We start from the raw sequence: 20,307 nt of genomic DNA, 5'->3' as shown, positions 1-20,307 counted from the left end.
CTAGATTTGTCTGTCATGTCTAAATTTGTCGTACATAAATAGTAAAAGCGTTTATATTGCATATTCTTGAACATTTATTTGATTTATAGTTGAGATGATTTATATAAAAATGAAATTAATAACAAATGCTAAAATAAATAATTTTAATTTTTTTTTTCTTTAATAGCAACCTTGCTGACTTTGAAGCCGAAGAGTGATTATGGGTGACGATGTGGTCCAGTTCAAAGCGTTACAGGTGGGGACGTGGTTTTTCGTTGAGGAAATAAACATTTATGAGCAGCTCAAAACAATGTTGGATACCGGTACTGGGACAAAGGTGAAAGTCAGGTTAGACCGGAATGGCTTGAAACTGACCAAGATAACAGCAATTCCGAAGTTTGGATCGGAACAAAAAACACCGCTAACGTTAATCAAAAACATGTTCACCAATCCTAGATTCCCCATGTGTTTCTTCTGTGTAATGCCCGGACCAAGTGGCAGTTTGCTGAAAGTCGTTGTCATTCGTTGCGATAAGGAGATGAACGCCATTGGGATCGTCAATTATTATAGGACACTGACTTACAAGTAAGAGTTATTTCGAGTTTTTGTTATAAAACATCTTTATTTGTTTGTTCGTTTGAATTTTCAGAATTACAAAGTTATTTTGTTATTCGTATTATTTGATATGTTCAGACTACGTTTCTCATCTTGGGTGTTATTTTAACAACGTTTCGATTGATATAACTTCCGACTTTCTTCAAGTGTATCTTCTGAAACTCATGAATCTTTCTATCAAACTCGGGAATCAGCACGAAATTTCGAACGGAACGCTTTATTTAATCCACACGTGTAGTATGCTCTCGTTCCGTCAGTTAGAAGTTCTAAATAATTTGCAATTGTATTTTAAGTATCGTTCGCACTCAGGATTGAACCTCAACCTCCAGAAGAATTTAGTTGAATGTTACGACGTAATTATCCACGGATGATTCCAATATTAATTTTAGGTGCCATAAAACTATTTTTGTTTATAGGTGTACAATTTTACTATATATCATTCGCTGACTACAATATGGTTGTCTTCAAGTCTAACTTAAATAAGTTCTTGATGAGCCGTTCCATATAAGTTATCAAATTTAACAAATTTTCATTACTAATGATTATTATATTGTCCAATTTCTACTGTACACTCTTTAACCCTTATCCTTGAGTGGCCTCTTGGCCTTGATAATGTGTTGATACCTATGAAAAAAAAAAGAAAAAGTCCAATGTGAACAAGTTCTAATTGAATCGTCCCCCTAAGTAATCCAAGTTACAAAATTCCCACTGTTTACTATGCTAAAATCACAATGACTAATGTATACCTATTAACCCTTATCCTCGAGTGGCCTCTGGGCCTTGAAAAGTGGTGACACTCATGTAAAAAAAATCACTCCATGATATCTATCTATCTATCTATCTATCTATCTATCTATCTATCTATCATGTACTAATAAATATGTACTATGTATATATAAGATACGTTAAACCTGGGCAGTACAAAAATGGGAGACCATATGGGAATTCCAGGTGCTGTTGTGCATTCCGCTGATATCATCATTGTTTCCATTAGTCTAGCACTTCTCCTTGCTACTGAACTTAAGCAGTTCCGATTCAGGAGAGGTGTGGTTGTAGATTGTGCAACCCCTACCTCACAATTACGCGCGCAGCTACTCTTACAGGGAGTATCTAGTGTCTCTTGAAACTGAACGAAGAGAAGACGTCGAAATAAATAAATATATATATATATATATATATATATATATATATATATATATATATATATATATATATACTAGCATGGGTGCCCGGCGTTGCTCGGGTGTTTGGAGGTGTATGCTGAGCAAAACAAAAACAAAAAAAAGGTCAATTTTTTTAAACTTTAGCCCCTATTATGACCCCTTAAAATTTATTGTTTAGGGCGCAAATAAAGTTATTAAGTTAGATCTATGTCCAAGGAACCTTTATCTAAAATTTCACGTGTTTAGACCCTAAATTGTAGGAGGAGTTTGGTAGAGTTCTCAAAGATCAAATCGTTGAACTTTGACCCCTTAATCGCCAAATTTCGTTCCGAAAACCAATCACATCGATTTTTCCAAATCTCAGTACCTTGTATATCAAATTCCGAATCTGTAGGCTTAAAATTGACAGAGTTATTGCGTAGGGAAATGTACACAGACACACAGACACCCACACACAGACACTTTCACTTATATATATATATATATATATATATATATATAGTCCTATGAATTTTTTATGTATTGATATTCATATTAAAAACCTCTGTTTCTATTTATTTACAAAGAAAACACAACTTTGTTATATTAGGTTGGTGCAAAACAATATCGTTTTTTCACATATTTTACTTTTATATATGACTAGCAGTTCAGCCCGGCTTTGCTCGGGCCTTATGTACTGTTCATAACTTTATATGCATATGTATATATTAAAAAGTGTGCATATGTACCGTAATGCCTTTCTTCATAATAGGCTTCTTTAACTACCATAGAGAAAAGTTAGTAGAGACAGCAGAGGTTAATTTTTTTTTTTTAATTTTGACCCCAATCTTGTACCTCTAAACATTTATTGTTTTGGGCTCAAATCTAATTTAAATGTTTGACCCATTTCCAAGTAACTTGCATCTAAAATCTCAAGTGTTTAGACCCAAAATTGGCGGAGAAGTTTGATAGAGTCCGCAAAGGTCAACTCTTTCAATTCTGACCTCTTGGTAGTGAAATTTTCGCCCCAAAACCGATTAAAAAGCTTGCTGCATGTCTGAATACCATTTATGTAAATTTCAAATATTTAGACCAAAAATTGGCATAATAATTTGCTAGAGATAGCAAAGGTAACATTTTTTAAAACTTTGACCCCTTGACAGGCAACCTTTCGGCCAAAAGCCGATTCAAAAGCTTGCCATATGTCTGAATACACTTTATGTAAAATTTCAAATGTTTATACGAAAAATTGGCTAAGTAATTTCGTAGAGACCGCAGAGGTCAATTTTATTTTCACTTTGACCCCAATTATGACCCTTAAGTAATTATTGTTTTTGGCCCAAATCAAATTATAAAGTCAGATTCATATCCAAGTAAACTATATACAAAAATTCAAGTATTTAGACTGAAAATTGGCTGAGGAGTTTGATAGAGTTTTCAAATGGCAAATCGTTAAACTTTGACCCCTGAACAGCAAAATTTTTGGTTGAAACCTGATTAAAAAGATTTTCCTAAATCTCAATATCCCGTATATAAAATTTTGAGTCTGTAGACCAAACATTGACAGAGTTATTTAGTAGGGAAGTATAAACACACACACACACACACACACACACACACACACACACACACACACACACACACACACACACGCACGCGCACACATACACACACACATTTTCACTTTTATAGATATATAGATTTCTGAACTAATTCGCTGATATATATAGCCATGTTTTATATAATTTTGAAGCGCCTTTTTCACTTTATCGAATCGTGTAATTCCATTCGCAGGCTTTTCGACAGCACGAACAAAATTCAAATCCGCGCGATTTTCTTGTTCCAGTTCAACATGCCGATATAGCTCGTGATATCAATGATGCGTTTGGCTCAGGAACCACTAACGAACGTGTGGCACAACGGTGGTTCAAGAAATTTCGCAATGGTGATGAGAGCCTCGAAGATGAAGACGGTCGGGACCGGTCGGGACCGGTCGACTGTGGTTGATAACGAACATTGTAAAGCCTTAATTGAAGCCGATCCTCGCAAAACCACACGAGAAGTTTACTATGAAAGGAGTACGAGGGCAAATTATTTTTGCACCAACCTAATACCGGTTGTTCAAAAAAGATGTACTCATTCATTGACCTTCTAATACTCATGCATTTCTTGTGTGTAAGTTCATGTATCCTACCAAACATACACTCCTAAGGAGTTAAATAGATAATTAAAATAAATTGATGATTGAAATAAAAAAATTGATAATTGAAATGAATAAATTGATAAATAAGATAAATAAATTGATAATTAAAATAAATAAATTGATAATTGAAATAAATAAATTGATAATTAAAATAAATAAATTGATAATTAAATAAATAGATAATTGAAATAAATAAATTGATACTTAAAATAAATAAATTTATAATTGAAATAAATAAATTGATAATTAAAATAAATATAGTGATAATTGAAATAAATGAATTGATAATTGAATAAATAAATTGATAATTAAAATGAATAAATTGATAAATAAAATAAATAAATTGATAAATAAAATAAATAAATTGATAATTACAATAAATAAATTGATAATTGAAATTAATAAATTGATAATTCGTTCATTTTCCAAACACAGCTGATAACGTTCAACAATGGATTTCCCACTATTGCTAAACAATTCATTTAGAATTGTGAGACATTGTATTTGAATTTCATTTTTCAAATCATCGATTGACTCTAGTCTTATTAAAGCACTACTTTTTACGAGGGTATCCTAAAGATCATGTTTACATTATCCTTGGGATATCCTCATAAAAAGTAGCACTTTAATATAATTAAGTAAGTTTATTGCTTATTGCCTGTGGCGTAGACCGCAGAATACTGTCGGTGCTGTCACTTACTTTTTACTAAGCCACAATACCTCCTTCTTTAGGGACGCTGACTAGATTATCCTCATCTTCCTATCCAGTATTACATCTTCCTGCGGTAGAAAGGAAGTAAATATCATTATTGGTGGCAGTTATGGTCATAGAATCATGACGCTTACTTCTATAACATAATTTTGTTAATAAGCTTGATTAACTTTACCACCATTTGTCTTGATTTTTACCAGCATGCAGGCTGATAGCAGTCGTGAAAAGCAATTCGAGACTTACATTATCACAACACTAATGTTGAGAATTTACTCGTACGTCATCCAAATTTGAGCCACACAGAGCGAGAGAAAATCTCACAAGCCTCTGTACACGAATTTATTCAGTCCAATACTTCTTTCGAACGTATGTCGCACGACTTGATGAAAAGAAATTCGAATTAATTCAAAATGTGAAAAATAAACGAGACGTACAAACACTAGCAATAGAAAAACCGGACTTGTGTGTACAAATGAATCGTTTGATTTTGTTAAAAAAAAGAGTTTACTGGCCTTCTTTGTTATTTGTTTAACAAAAGGATAGGAGGTTTACAGAATATTAAATTTTTACAAAGTGTTAATTCTGCGAACCCCCCCCCCCAAAAAAAAACCCCAAAAAACTTCACCACCACGAAAAGAAAAAATGACGTTTTGAATTAGTTTCAAAACAAAGTTTGAAAAGTCAAGTTTCAATAGCGAAAGAAAAAGAAAATACAAAAAAGTATATTTTCTTTCGTTGATTCATAAACAAAGTAAATAAGTTTGTATAGGCGTATTATATTTTTCCTCTTTATACCGAGAGATTACGAACTTATGGTAAATAAAAACGACGAATTATGTGGACTGAAAAGAAACACACACACACACACACGCACACGCACACGCACACGCACACACACACACGCGCACGCGCACGCGCATATAATGAAATATTTTAAGCATCAGCAAAATGATTAACTAGCTGACAGGCAGAACAAACATCCTACCAAAATAAAATTAAAGTAAAAAGATTAGAATTACCGAAAGAAAAACTTGGACAAAATAAAATATTTCATGAGATGTTCATTCGGACTCAACAGATTATATGAATTGTCAAATAAGTTAAAAAATGGCACAGATAAAAGTGCGTTCTTTCAGAATACAATTTGGAACGCCATTAAAATTTTTAAGTACCATCCGGATGATAAGGTTACTTTTGTCTCGTATTTCAGGTGTCATGAAGGCATATATAGTTCATAATGTTAAAACTAAATTGTGCACAGTAGAACATACAGAATTTGTAAATTACATTTAACCTCAAAGCTCCAGTAGACCATGCAATTGGTGACGAAATTATTTAGTTTAAAAACATCTCTTTTTCACAAGAGGTATGAATGTTTAAACCTTATAAGAAAGGCTAATGAAAGCTCTGCGACTTTTACAAGCATAGTATATAAGCATTGTAATAACTTCAGGTTATCGTAATTAAGTGTTAGTAACTTCAGATATCTTGTATGTGCAAAAGGATTGGTGTCGAACAGAGACTCTGAAATTCACAGGAGAATCTTTAACAAACTGGAAAATAAGCCAGAATAAACACCTCAACAAAAGAATATCAAAGATTTATTAGTGGTCATCAAGATTCGAAGTATACTGAACAGTCTTGAGTGACCACATGAGAAAAATCTGCAACAAGAAAAAATAATTTCACCAGTAAATTTGATAGTTAAAAGCAAAGTTATAACTTAAAGCATATTTTAGTTGCGGGCAGATGTATTGGAACAGAGATTGTCCATATAAAGCGGCTTTAAATGCCACCACATAGAACATAAAAGTACGCATTGCAGAATAAAAAGTAAAACAAACAAACAAAAAAAAAAAGAATTATATCAGAATCGTTAAATGCGTCCAAATCGAAAATGTTAGGAAGTTTGCCCAAATGAAATTAGTACAGAATAATTACTAAACATCTCCCTATATTAAGAATAGGTTTCTAAATAATAAGGTTATCATTTCAACACGGTAACTTCTTTGCATAAGTACCGACATAATAAAAACAAATCATAGCAAGTTACATTGTACTCGTGAAACGATGAAATGAAAACTGTTGAAAAAAGATATTCTCCATCTTTATGAACTTCAACTATAGTTTGTTTTTATAGCTAGTACTCACTTGTTTATAAAGACAGCTAATTTATTTTTCCGGCATAGCTTTCATTTGCATATGTTTTTTACGTGTACGACTACGAGATTTATTATTATTTTTTTTTCACTAAAACATACTTTAAATGCATTGCTCTGAAGAGTGAAAATCAATATAGTTACAAGAGAAAAAAAATAACCATGATAAAAACTTTTAAAAAAATTAATTTGAAAAACGATTTCTTTAAAAAAAAAAAAAAGCACATATCGTTGTAGCTTTCTTCAATTTCAAAATTTGATAAAAACATAAACTTTAAAATCTTCCTGTACTGTATTTCCCTGGCAAGAAAATGTCTCTTAATTGCGTGTGTTCAAATGGAAAATGATTCCTTGTCTTTAGGAAAAGAAAATAGCTACTTTAATTTTGGTAAATTCGATACTCTGAAAGGACGTGATCATGTCTTCAGACCTTATTCCGTGGCATCAGCAGCTTACGTTACATTAGTGCAACGGCCATCTTTACGTAGGCCACAGTTTAAGCGCAACGCATATTTGCAGAACTCAATTGACGAAAAATGCTCGAAATTATTGTGCATAAATTCACATTAAAGTGTTTTGAGAGAGTATAGTTTGGAGTAATGATGGCGCTGGCTAGAGTTCGCAACGACCTATCTAGATGATATCTTAGTAATTAATAAAACTACGGAGCAACATAAACATTTATAAATAATTTATAAATAATTTAAGATTACGGTTTGAAAACAAAGTAAGAAAAACGTGAGTTTTTATGCAACAAATTAAATACCTGGGGAATAGTAGAGAAGAATGGAAAAAAACACAACCCAGAGTAAGAGAGATCGAGAGAGAGAGAGAGAGAGAGAGAGAGAGAGAGAGAGAGAGAGAGAGAGAGAGAGAGAGAGAGCAGACACGATGAAGAATATGTTAACCCCAGAAAATATATCGTCTTTGCAGAGTTTCCTTGAGTTAGCAACTTACTATAACATTTATTTTAAATATGCACAACCTACGAGCGCCTTTGAACAAATTATTGAAGAAGTATAAAGACTTGACTTAGACGACAGACTTATTTGAGAAAATAAAGACAATTCTCATATCATGAGATCGTTGTAGCTTCCGATGCAAGTTCATATAGAATAGTAGCGTGTAGTTTACGCAGGATATGTGTTTTACACGGAATGGACGAGGTTTCACTGAAACCGATAGGCTTCTCATACACTTTAACCAGTTGAGAAGCGCTACGCACTAATAGAAAAAGAAGCGCTGGCATGATTTTTGCGGTAACAATGTTTTGTGAACGGAAGAAGATTTATATTACCAATCAGCCATACACCTTCATTAGCAATTTATGGATAGAGGAAGGATTTGCCTATAGCTACCCTAACAGATTTGAGAGATAAGGAATAATTCTCCTAAATTATAATTACAAGACAGAGTATCATAAAAGAATTTCCAGTGACACCAGTAGAGATAAATACAAAGGTGATGAGCAATGATTTTATAAAAAATACTAGCATTTTTGTTTCATTTTGACCCATTAGCAGCTATTTTTACCAGCTAAAATCCCAGAAAATTGTAATAGGACATCAAAGTGGTGGAAGATTGTTCTGTTCGCAACAACAGTTCTCTATCCGAGAAGAGGTGCTTATGTAGTCATCCATAGAAGAATGTTTCACTGTATCTTGGCTCTTCAATGCGGCTAGGCTAGCACCTCCCTCAGACTAAGGATCGAACCTTTAATCATCGAGTGTATAGTCGTCACCTTTAACCAACATAAAAAGCATTCGTAAATAACATCTCAAATGTCTATCTTAATCACCCTCTCCCATCTCTCTCTCTCTCTCTCTCTCTCTCTCTCTCTCTCTCTCTATATATATATATATATATATATATATATATATATATATATATATATATATATATATATATGCTGCGTTGGTTTTCGATCGCTAGAGTAAGGGTTCTGGAAGACAGCCCTGATAAAATTGTTCTTTAACTAATCTCCATATAATTCCATTTTTGGTACCTAGTGACACTTCCAGTTTTGACTCTTCTTCTCGTCTCAATTCTTTCTTCGGCGAATAAAATGTTTAATTATTATGATTTCTTTCTTTTTTTTCAGAAGACCAACCAGTTTTCGACCAAACGAGAGGAACTCGACTAATGGACTGGCAGCAGTTACTTCTGTTGCGAATGACAAACCTCATAATCAGACAAACGGTCACGTCAAAGATGCTGAAAAGGTTAGTAGGAAAAACAAATGTGTGCTCATTCAAAATGAAAACTGTAATTTTCCTAGAACCAATTAAAACAGAACGCTCTTACAATATTTTAAATACGTAGTTCGGTAAGTGTTCTTATAGCATTGTTGCGACGTGTTCTTATAAGTGTTCTTATAGCATTGTTGCTGCCAATCAATTTTCTTGAACTCAACTTACACATATCGTTTTTAAAATGATACAAATACGTACTTTGTTAAATGTTTTGGGACATTGTTGCGAAATTACTATAGTTTTGTAATCAATTAATTATTTTCATGACCCAAAATAGTAAAAAGTAAACATTGAGTACATTTTAAACTCTTGTTTCCTTTATTTTTGTTTTTTAATACTCGCATTCCATAAACGATGTTTTTGACAAAGGGAAAACTTACTGTTTTCTGAGTCGGAATCTACCCAAAGAACATTTATCATTAGTTAATTTACTTTTTTTTTTTTACATTGAAGTAGTATTTTTAGCTCCTTACGTCAAGTGGCTTCATGCATTGTCTGGAGTGATTTAAATAAAGAAAAAATCTTTTTCATTCCCGTAAAACGTTACGTTCTGCAGTTGCTGAACAATTCCTCATCGTTTAAAATAACATCAGAATATATTTCCATCCAATGTCCAATGTATTAAAGTTTTGAAATGTCGTTCCATGGTTATAAATTTGAGAATCACTACTTCAGATAAAGAATGCACATTCTAATAACTCTTTAAACATATTATCTATTTTAAACAAAAACAGCAACTTTAAATTCTGTGAATCTTCTTGATAGCCGTAGAATTCCAGAGATTTTTTTGTTGTGAGGGAGTTAAAAATCTTATGTTCATATAATAGAAGGCGACGCATTTGCGAATAGTTAACCTTTTTGTAAGATTTACGTAATGTTGTAACAACGATAATCTACTCGACATCAAATCCGTTGCCAATGGTGCTGAAAAAATAGATCATTCCATCGCTCCAAAAGGCATCTCACTGATGGCGCAATCCCTACCTATATAAGTATCAAATATGTTCTAAGATGGGGTATTCTTTTCACATCTAGCGAGGGGCTGCTCAGAGTACTCTTCCTGCTTTGACGGAGTACAAAACTGGCTTCGAAATCTCCCTACTACTTCTTTCTCACAGAAGAGACATTGCGAATCCATCTCTGCTCTATTGTTATTTTCATGGCAGAATTTTAATTGAGCTTCAATCTGTGATCGAACATGTAAGAAAAAATTACAACAAACACTCATCTAACTTAGACTACTCTAAACAATTTCTCGTACTCCTTACTTGTGTCTATAAGAAAACGAAACCTCCATGAGCAAAAGTTTTCCCTTGAACATCGCGTCTTTCGAACACAATACGGCAGGGCTTCTTATTAGCTGACTACATCAAAGTTGTTTCAAGTCCAATGTAAATAAGTTCTTAGATAATCAAGTTTTACTCAATCTTGACAATTACTGATAATCACGGTGTTGTCTCACCGGGTAACTAATATTCATTGATCCTTATCCTCGAGTAGCTTACAGGCATTAATAAGCGGTGACTCCCTAGTAAGGTAAGCCTATTTACATAAGAGTGAGTAGATGTCTTCATTTAAGTCATTTCCGATTAGTATGAGATTAAATTGTGTCAATTAGATCACAATTAACAGACTCTAGAGAGTATGATTCAACACTTATTACCATAACTTCAAAGTACATTTTGACTCGGAGTCGTAGTACTTGTCAGGTCTCATGTATGAGTTAAATAAAATCGATAACAAACTATTTGGAACGTATATAAAACGTTATTATATAAGTCATTCATATATGTGTGTATATATATATATATATATATATATATATATATATATATATATATATATAATGAAATTTAAAACAAAATGATAAATATAGGTATATATATGAATTTATTTGTCAGTTCAATGATGAAAAAACATTAATAGAAATAAGGGTTATACACGCTTTTTATACCTAGGTATTTTGAAACCTAATGCTTCTCATCAGAAAAGGAGAATGGAGCTCACTTATAGATATAGGGAAATGCGACATCTAGCTTTAGTTACATTAAAGAGGAAATGTAAAAAAAAAATAATTTGTAACCCCTCTTTTTATATTTTTATATGATGTTGTTCTTTATTGAACTTACAAATTAATTCATTTATATTTATTTTATTTTGTTTTAAATTTCATTTTATGTTATGCTTCAGTCTTACATTTTGAGCTTCTTATATTCTGATAAGCCTTTATTTATATTCTTGGAATATATTATCTCTCTCTCTCTCTCTCTCTCTCTCTCTATATATATATATATATATATATATATATATATATATATATATATATTATAGTTTATTTAAGTCTTGACAAACTATGGATATCTACTGTAAGGGTGCCTCTGCGTGGATTTTTTTTTTGTGGCAAGAGTTATGCAATTTCCAACTACACGTTAAGTATCAATGGCAAGTGGAGGTTCAAAATGACTGGAAACAAATGAGATGAGCAGAGAGCACATACAGCGCCTAAAATCTCCAAATGATCACCCATCTGGTATTAGTCAGGATCTGCAGTGATCTGACAAGAATCAGTGTGTCAACGGGATTATGCCGTATAATACATATAGATACGCACACACACACACACACACACACACACACACACATATATATAAATACATATACATGATAAAAAGTTAATATAGCTTGCTTGAAGCATTGTTTAGAATTTATATAAAAGTAATTAATAAAATGCAGCAAAATTCAGAGGTGTAATGGATATGCACAAACTAAGCAAACTATACACTTAACTGTGAAATGAGTTATGCAGATTCACGTCTTATTAATACAAGGCTTGGGATTTGTTAACAGACTTTTTCTTTAATATATCCCCACAAGAAAAAATCGTGGCTAGTCAAGTCTGGGGAACGTGGTGGCTGTTTGACATTGCCATAGCGTATGCATTATTTTAGATTTTTATAACATTGTATTGTATTCTTTACATGCGTCAGTGTGGCTTGATTAAAGTTACGTAGGATATGATGTTTCGGAAAACAATTCCCTTCGTCAGATATGTGTTCAACTTTTAGTCGTAATGGGCAAATAAAGGTTCGAAATATATCATGCACAGAACCCCCATCAAAGAACAATGACGCAAGGAATGACACAATGTAATTTTAATAAAAGTGTAAACACATATACATATATATTGTATTAATATAAAGTTGAATCGACATAGCTCACTCCACCGTAAGATGTCTTGATTCTCTTTAGTTCAACGGTGCTCAATAGATGAGTAGAGCTAGATAGTAAGTTATGAAAATATATGGTAATTAAGCTACACGGAATCTTACACGTTTCATCTCCATACAATGCAATCTAGCCTGACGATTACCTGCGGGAATGAAACCTGGAAGATTCTGTGCTAATTAATTGCCATATATTTTCATAACTTACTACTATATGTATAGTATATAAAATCATGACTTATATATATATATATATATATATATGTGTGTGTGTGTGTGTGTGTGTGTGTGTGTTTCGTGATAAAAAGGCCGAGTCAAAGTTGACATAATGTAAAACTTGCAAAAGAAATAATTTTGAAGAGTAAACACTATTACTCTTATATAACTCTGTTATTTACAACGCGCCATTTATGTCTTCTCACGTTATATATTTTTTGTTTGTTCTTGTCTTTTACTAGATAATACCTGCTCCCAAGACAATGGAAGCTGACGCAGTCACAACATCCGGAAACGTGGCGGTTTCCGTAACTGAAAACAAAACTGAAACGTCGAAAGATATTAAAAAGCTCGCAGAGGAAGTGAATGAAATCCAGCAAAAAACGCTAAAGAAACACCCGGCCACCATTAGTCGTCAGGAGTATATTGACGCCCACGAAAAGGTTCATCAGTTCGCAACGGAGGTGACTAAACAGAACAACCGACGGTATACCGTGGTCAACGCTTCATCGAAAAACCCATCCAGATACAGATATTACTTTGTCAATAACGATGGCACGTTAACACCAGCTGTGCGGACACGTGCAGGAACAGCAGACAACACTAAAGTGCCTATCTTTATGCAAAGAAGGGCACCTTCGAGTTTGATCCGGCATACGAATAAAGAAAACGAAGAAGCGAAAGCATCGACACTGCCAAGAAATGCTAAAACGACCACGGAACACACCGCCGACATAACTGCCCCAGTTAATGAGTCAGTTCCCAATAAAACTGAACCCTCCGAAGAGCCAGTCTATGCACAAGTGGTGAAGAAGAGAGTTCTCAAGACAGATTCAGTCAACGAAGAGACCAATAAAGCCAACGAAGACGCCACGACACTGCCAGCTGTTCCACCTCGCATGGTTAAGTTCGATAACTGGTCGATTAATGCGCAAAATGGATCAACGAAGAAAAACCCTCGGGCGAAAATGCGCCCCCACAGTTTTCACCAAATACAGTATGTTAACACGTACGTCTCGAAACCCATTGAGCAGGTTTACCATAATTCTGCTCACCGGATGAAACTCTACGAGGGTCATCGACCAAGGATCAATTCGAACACATTCAGTGATGGTAGACCGATACTCGTCGTACATAAAGGAAACTTACAGATCTAACTGCTCTATACGAGCTAGGATCAAGTATGAAACACGCGTTCAATTAATAATTAATAGGTGTTGTGTGCCTAAAATGGCTTATCCGATAAACTAAACCAGATCTAAATTAATAATTACAATTTGCACAAATGAATAACGCTATACACAGTTCTTAATTTTATATGTAATGATGTAATAATGTCTGACTTTATGAACACGAAGCCGAAAACGACGAGTTACCAACATGAACTACAAAATCGATGTTTAATTCATATCGAGATTATTATATTCTCCCAAATGTCAATAGGTAAATAAGTGTGGATCCAAATGTCTTCACAGCATCGGTAAAATGGGACATAGTCTTCAATGAATTGTTTACAATAAGCATTGCACTTATGCATGAAATATTTTTTAAATAGATGATTCTTATAGTATAAATATCAAGACGATAAAACTAGAGGAAATCTATTCCGTTAGAAAAATGATTCCATACAATAATGTATTAGACAACTCTCTGAAAAAGAATGAATTAGAGAGCTGCAAAAATAAAGAAATACAATAAAGTGCTCATACATAAAATACGCTGAGGTCAATATGCATTCAAATAAATATGCAGAATTGACTACTTTGGTTTCACTAAAGTAAGCCCGTCAGATAACTTTAGTCAAGACCGAGTAGAGAACATGTGCTAATTTATCGAAATACTAGCAATCGGTGCCCGGCGTTGCCCAGGTGTTTTGAGGTTAATGCTGAGAAAAAAAAAAAACGGTCAATTTTTTAAAACTTTGACCCCTATTATGACCTCTTAACATTTATTGTTTAGGGATCAAGTAAAGTTAATAAGTTAGATCAATGTCCAAGGAATCTATATCTAAAATATCAAGTGTTTACTGTTTAGACCCAGAATTGTAGGAGGAGTTTGGTAGAGTTCTCAAAGGTCAAATCGTTGAATATTGACCACTTAATCGCCAAATTTCTGTCGAAAACCTATCACATCGATTTTCCCAAATCGCGAATTTGGCCCTTTTTTAAAGCAGTTTGGCCTTCAAAATTTCTGTTTGGCCTTTTTCTTCACCGATGTAATCTGGAGACGCAACGGGAATTTTCGGCAAAAAAATGTTGTTACTATGCACATCTATGTAATGAAATACAATTTGTGGCAAAATTTAAGGAAAAACTAATGGATGGTTATCTCGCAATAGTCCGGACAATTCGCTAAATTATCTCGTCAAAACCATAAATCTCGAATTTTTGTGCATTTTTTTTTTGGGGGGGGGGGGGCTAATTTGGCATAATAGTGTCCATTTAATAGTATTTTCTTGTAAAAATAAAAAAATAAGGAAAATTACCAAAAAAAACAAACAAGAACAACAAAAGTGTGCCGTATTTTTAAAAGTTTTATTGCGTTGTTTTTATTTGCTTTTTTTATTTCATCGGTGAAGAAAATGGCCAAACAGAAATTTTGAAGGCCAAACTGCTTAAAAAAAAAGGCCAAATTCGCGAAATTTGGCCTTCAAAATTTCTGTTTGGCCATTTTCTTCACCGATGAAATAAAAAAAGCAAATAAAAATAACGCATTAAAACTTTTAAAAATACGGCACACTTTTGTTGTTCTTGTTTGTTTTTTTGGTAATTTTCCTTATTTTTTTATTTTTTCAAGATAATACTATTAAATGGACACTATTATGCTAAATTAGCCCCCCCCCCCAAAAAAAAAATGCACAAAAAAACGAGTGAACGCGCGTATTTTTTTTTTTTAGTTTAGTTTCATAATGGCGGCCGTGGTGTCGGAGGTTCGATTGTTAGATTGTAAGTTAGTTTCGTATTTTTTTAAGTTGTAAATCGCAAGTTAGAAAAAAATTAAACCCTTCCAAGATGGACAATAAATAAGACCAAAATATTTTATGGTAAAGTTAAGAGCGTAAGAACTATACTTTTTTAGGAGATGTGATTATTGGATTAACCAATCAGAAATCGTCTGTGGCACACACATCTCTGTTTTTATAGATATATAGATAGATATCGTTATAATAGTTGTTATATTTGTAGATTGACAGTGTTCAGTATCCGTGAAAAAAAAACGTATGTAAATGTATGTTCGAATACAGTCAACAAGCTCACGGCGAATAAGTTTCTTGCTTTAAATTTTGTAGATCGCATGACTCTCGCTCGGTTACTCTCTCCCCCCCCTCTCTCTCTCTCTCTCTCTCTCTCTCTCTCTCTCTATATATATATATATATATATATATATATATATATATATATATATATATATAAAGTCTTGCCCCAAAGAAGTTATTTTAAAATATGGAACGTTTTAGCACATATAGAAAAAAATTCGTTGAACAGTTACATAACTTTTGGTTTTAACTTGTTATATATATATATATATATATATATATATATATATATATATATATATATATATATATGAAGGGGATACTGTAGTTTGCTTAAAACATTGTGCATGCTGTGTAAGGAGTTATGTTTGAAGGCTATGACAATGCAGATTTCAAGAAAAACACCGTTAAGTACGAGACAAGGTAAAAAAAAAATAATGACAATACTGAAATATTTTCAATAATTTTCTTATTTACGAACGTGTCGAACCAGGGTGGTATTGTTTTGTTATGTTTTTGAATTTTTTAGGTATACCTCATCTTCAGCGAAAAAATAATTAAAAAATATATGTGCAACCACCCGATTGAGGCTTGTTATGTCGGGTGTATGAAGTACTTTTTCGACAACCGAAAAATTCTAAATGGGTACAAATCACGTGGGGTCGTAGTGTCTGAAAAACACAAGAAAATGACTGCCACTAACTCCTAACTGTTAACTCTGGATTTAAAGTAAATTGTAGTTAAATAGAATCTCATTTTAATCAAAGAAATTTAAATTGAATAAGTTTATCAGATATGTTCATCATTCTTCCAAAAATTCTAACGAATTTATGCAAAGTAAATAAATTCTTTTCTTCAAAGCAAGTGTAATTGTATTTAAATGCCGTTTTGTAAGATAGAATTAGTTTAGCCAGTTTCCACATAAGTTTAGTATTACATAATTTCCTTTAAAGGTAAAAGTAGTATAAGATATACGTGTACAGGAAGTTGAGTCTTAAATGACACGTAAGGAGGAAGAGAGGGAAATTATCATTCTTTGGCAGATAAGTTGATTGTTTTCAGTCGCAGATTTTCGAAACTTTGTTTTATTTATCTCCTCTTCGGTGGGGGACAATGGAAAGCTTATGTGTAACTTTTGCGTTCATGTGAGAGAATAGAAAATTAAAACATGGAGGAACATAAGTCGTTCGAGCAACATTGCTGTTGTTTTTCCTGTATGTGTTGTGCCTAATTGCAGCTGATACGTAGGAGAGAAATATGAACATTTAACTTCACACATTACCATATAACTACGAGCAGCTAATTCTGTCAACCGAGTAGATCAACCTTGAGAATCGAGAAAGACGTCTTATCTTGAAATATCTTTATTTTCTAAGCTTTCGACTAACTTTTTATTATTTTCCTGGCATTGTATATATATATATATATATATATATATATATATATATATATATATATATATATATATATATATGTTTTGAGAAAAATAGAAAAAACCGAATGAAATTATTAAAATAATCAACGTTTCGTCCTTATTTCAGAGGACATCTTCAGGATATTGAAGTAAAAATGCAAGAAAAGGAAATAAGGACGAAACGTTGATTATTTTAATAATTTCATTCGGTTTTTCTATTTTTCTCAAAACATAACGTACACCTCCGCTGGTATTTTTATTTTTATTTTTATACATATATACAGGGTGTTCCAAAAGTCTTGGACACATTTCAAGTCCTCATATCTTCATAACTCTGAATAGTAGAAAGATGAAAGTGGTACCATTTTAAAGCTAAATGCATTAAGTTTTTTGTAAGGCTTTTGATATTTTTCATTTCTTTTTAGATCCAATATCTTAATAGTTCTTAAGATATTCAATGTCAAAATGTGCCCAAGACTTTTGGAACACCCTGTATATATATATAGATAGATAGATATAGATATATAGATAGATAGATAGATAGATAGATATAGATATATAGATAGATGGATAGATATAGATATATATGTAAAAGTTTTTGGAGGCACGCACCAGGAAATAACTTTTCTCACGTTAAATGAAAAAGACAATTTCAGTCGGAAGACAGAAATTTCTTTTTTGATTGACCTAACATACTAATTCATCTAAGGCAAAATTTGCAAAAAATTATGATCGAGGGATATAATTGAAGGACAATATTGACTTTGTTCAAAGAAATGTTCCAATTCATACTGTATGTATATATTTACACACACACACACACACACACACACACACACACACACACACACACACACACACACACACACACATGGGTATATATTATATATACAAGATAATTTTTTAAACCAGTGAATCGATCCTTATATATTCTAAGCAATACAATAGTTTATCTGATATATATATATATATATATATATATATATATATATATATATATATATATATATATATATGCATGCGAGCAAACAGTTAATAAAACATGTTAAAAAACACTTTGAAATGAGTTAAAAACATATTTAATCTGAAAAGGAAACATGTATATAATATGGTAAGTCGGATGTAACCGAATAGTCAAATGATTTTACTTTAAATGATATATTTTTTTTTATATTTTGTGTCATGTTTGTGTCAATTTAATGCCAATTAATTCTCCATTCAGATTAATATAAAATATAGCTCTTTTAAATATTCAGAATACAAAACACACACACACACACACACACACACACACACACACACACACACACACACACACACACATATATATCATTGATATCTGAACCAGAAAAATTGTCTATTAGAGCAAAATGTCGATGTTTCAAAATTATACTGATGTTTTGTACAGCCATGAGTCCTAACTGCGGCGAAGGAGCCGGAAAAGTTCAAACATGTATAAATAATTTTGTAGGCAGTCTGGTTGCATCAGATAGGATTCATTGATGATGATGATGATATATATATATATATATATATATATATATATATATATATATATGTGTGTGTGTGTGTGTGTGTGTGTTTGTGTGCGTGTGTGTGCGTGTGGAGTGTGTACGGTAACCTGTAACATTTTTAGAAATACAGAAAATGAAACTGTTAAATTGTTGCCATTTACAGTTTCTTGTGACAAAACTAATACATGCAATATTAATCCGCGTTTGATTCTGCGTCTGACGTTTTAATTTTGCGTCGGCGATTGAAGGCGAAGGAGTATATACTCCTTCGCCTTCAATCATCGACGCAATTCGAGTTTGAAAGCGACTATAAGTTTTGATCAGAAGGTCTTCATTTATGACATTAATTGCTCGGGCTATTCCTTCCATCGGAGCGGATTTGGTGTAATGAGGATACTTATTAACTTTCGACGCCACACACGTAATATTCTAAAGGATTAAGGTTTGCTAAGTTGAGAAGTTTGGTTTGATGGTATTATCATGAAAATTCTCGGCTATCCAATCCTGGGTTCTGAAAGCTTCATGTGATGGTGCCGAATCTTGTTAGAAGACGTAGGCTCTTCCATTAACTACGTTGTTTATGAAAGGCTTAACATTGTTTGAAGAGTCTTGGCATCGGCATCTGCATTGATTCTAATGAAGTGTGTTAGAATGAGGAGGCATGATGTGCTCTTCACTGCCAACAACGTCGAAAACCATCACTTTCATTTCATTAGTTCTCGTAGTATCTGTAATGGGATTTTTTGAAAGAAAAATAAACATTCATTTGTATATTCTTATTTTAAATTACAAAAATATAAATGTCTCCAAATACCTTACGCACCTTGTATCAGTATATATATATATATATATATATATATATATATATATATATATATATATATATATATATATATATATATATATATATGTGTGTGTGTGTGTGTGTGTGTGTGTGTGTACATAAAAGTACGTCGTTAAAGTCAATCGATTTTTACAATATTGTATATAAAGATACACTTTTATCGATACAAATAAACCAAGAAAATTGCAGTTACGCATTCTATTCCCCCATTCCCTCTCTACAAAAAAAAAAAAAAAAAAAAAAATTAACACCATTTCGTATGTTTTGTTTTGTAATCAACATTTTAAAATTTCTGAATTTCTTTAAAACAGACATTTTTCTATTCCAGCAAATCATGTAATATAATGAATTATCCTGTGATAAATAAAAATTATGAATCGATGTTTTATGAGTTTATTTATTGTAATATTCGTTCGGTCATATCAAAAATCCTGTCGACATATTTAATTTATTTTTATTCATAAGATTTAATACTTAACTCTTAATGTCCTATACCGCCCGAAAGTGCATTAACCAGAAGTTGTATTGGAAATGGCAACATTATAGTAAGATGATATTATTCCTGTATAGTGATGTAATGAATTGAATACTAGAGTGTTTACCCGCTTATGCAAGGGGAATAATCTGGCTCTCACTCCAAAGACAAACAGATTCACTAGTCGTCATCCTACTTTCTTTTTAGAAATGAAAGACGCAACTACTTGTTTTATAAGTTAATAGACTTATTTACCTTTTATAGACATAGCGCACATAAAATATGGCATAGTTTCCATTTTT

General features: G+C 32.5%; 1 protein-coding gene across 1 annotated transcript in view; it reads left to right on the top strand.

Annotated features, from left to right (window-relative positions):
- The window catches only part of LOC145290610 (uncharacterized), a 50,808-nt gene extending 36,616 nt beyond the window's left edge, over positions 1-14,192 (top strand). Inside the window, exons 2-4 of the mRNA XM_080136498.1 lie at positions 167-564; positions 8,912-9,032; positions 12,745-14,192. Coding sequence (XP_079992624.1) covers positions 200-564; positions 8,912-9,032; positions 12,745-13,659 — 1,401 coding nt within the window. The 5' untranslated portion in view covers positions 167-199 and the 3' untranslated portion in view covers positions 13,660-14,192. The remainder of the gene's footprint in view (positions 1-166; positions 565-8,911; positions 9,033-12,744) is intronic.
- The last annotated feature ends 6,115 nt before the right edge of the window (positions 14,193-20,307 follow it).

The sequence above is a fragment of the Euprymna scolopes genome, chromosome 2 (genome assembly GCF_053919585.1).
Source record: "Euprymna scolopes isolate OS-2025 chromosome 2, ASM5391958v1, whole genome shotgun sequence".
Classification (NCBI taxonomy): domain Eukaryota; kingdom Metazoa; phylum Mollusca; class Cephalopoda; order Sepiida; family Sepiolidae; genus Euprymna; species Euprymna scolopes.
Note: the sequence above shows the minus strand (reverse complement) of the source record. Positions and strands in the feature narration are given on the sequence as shown.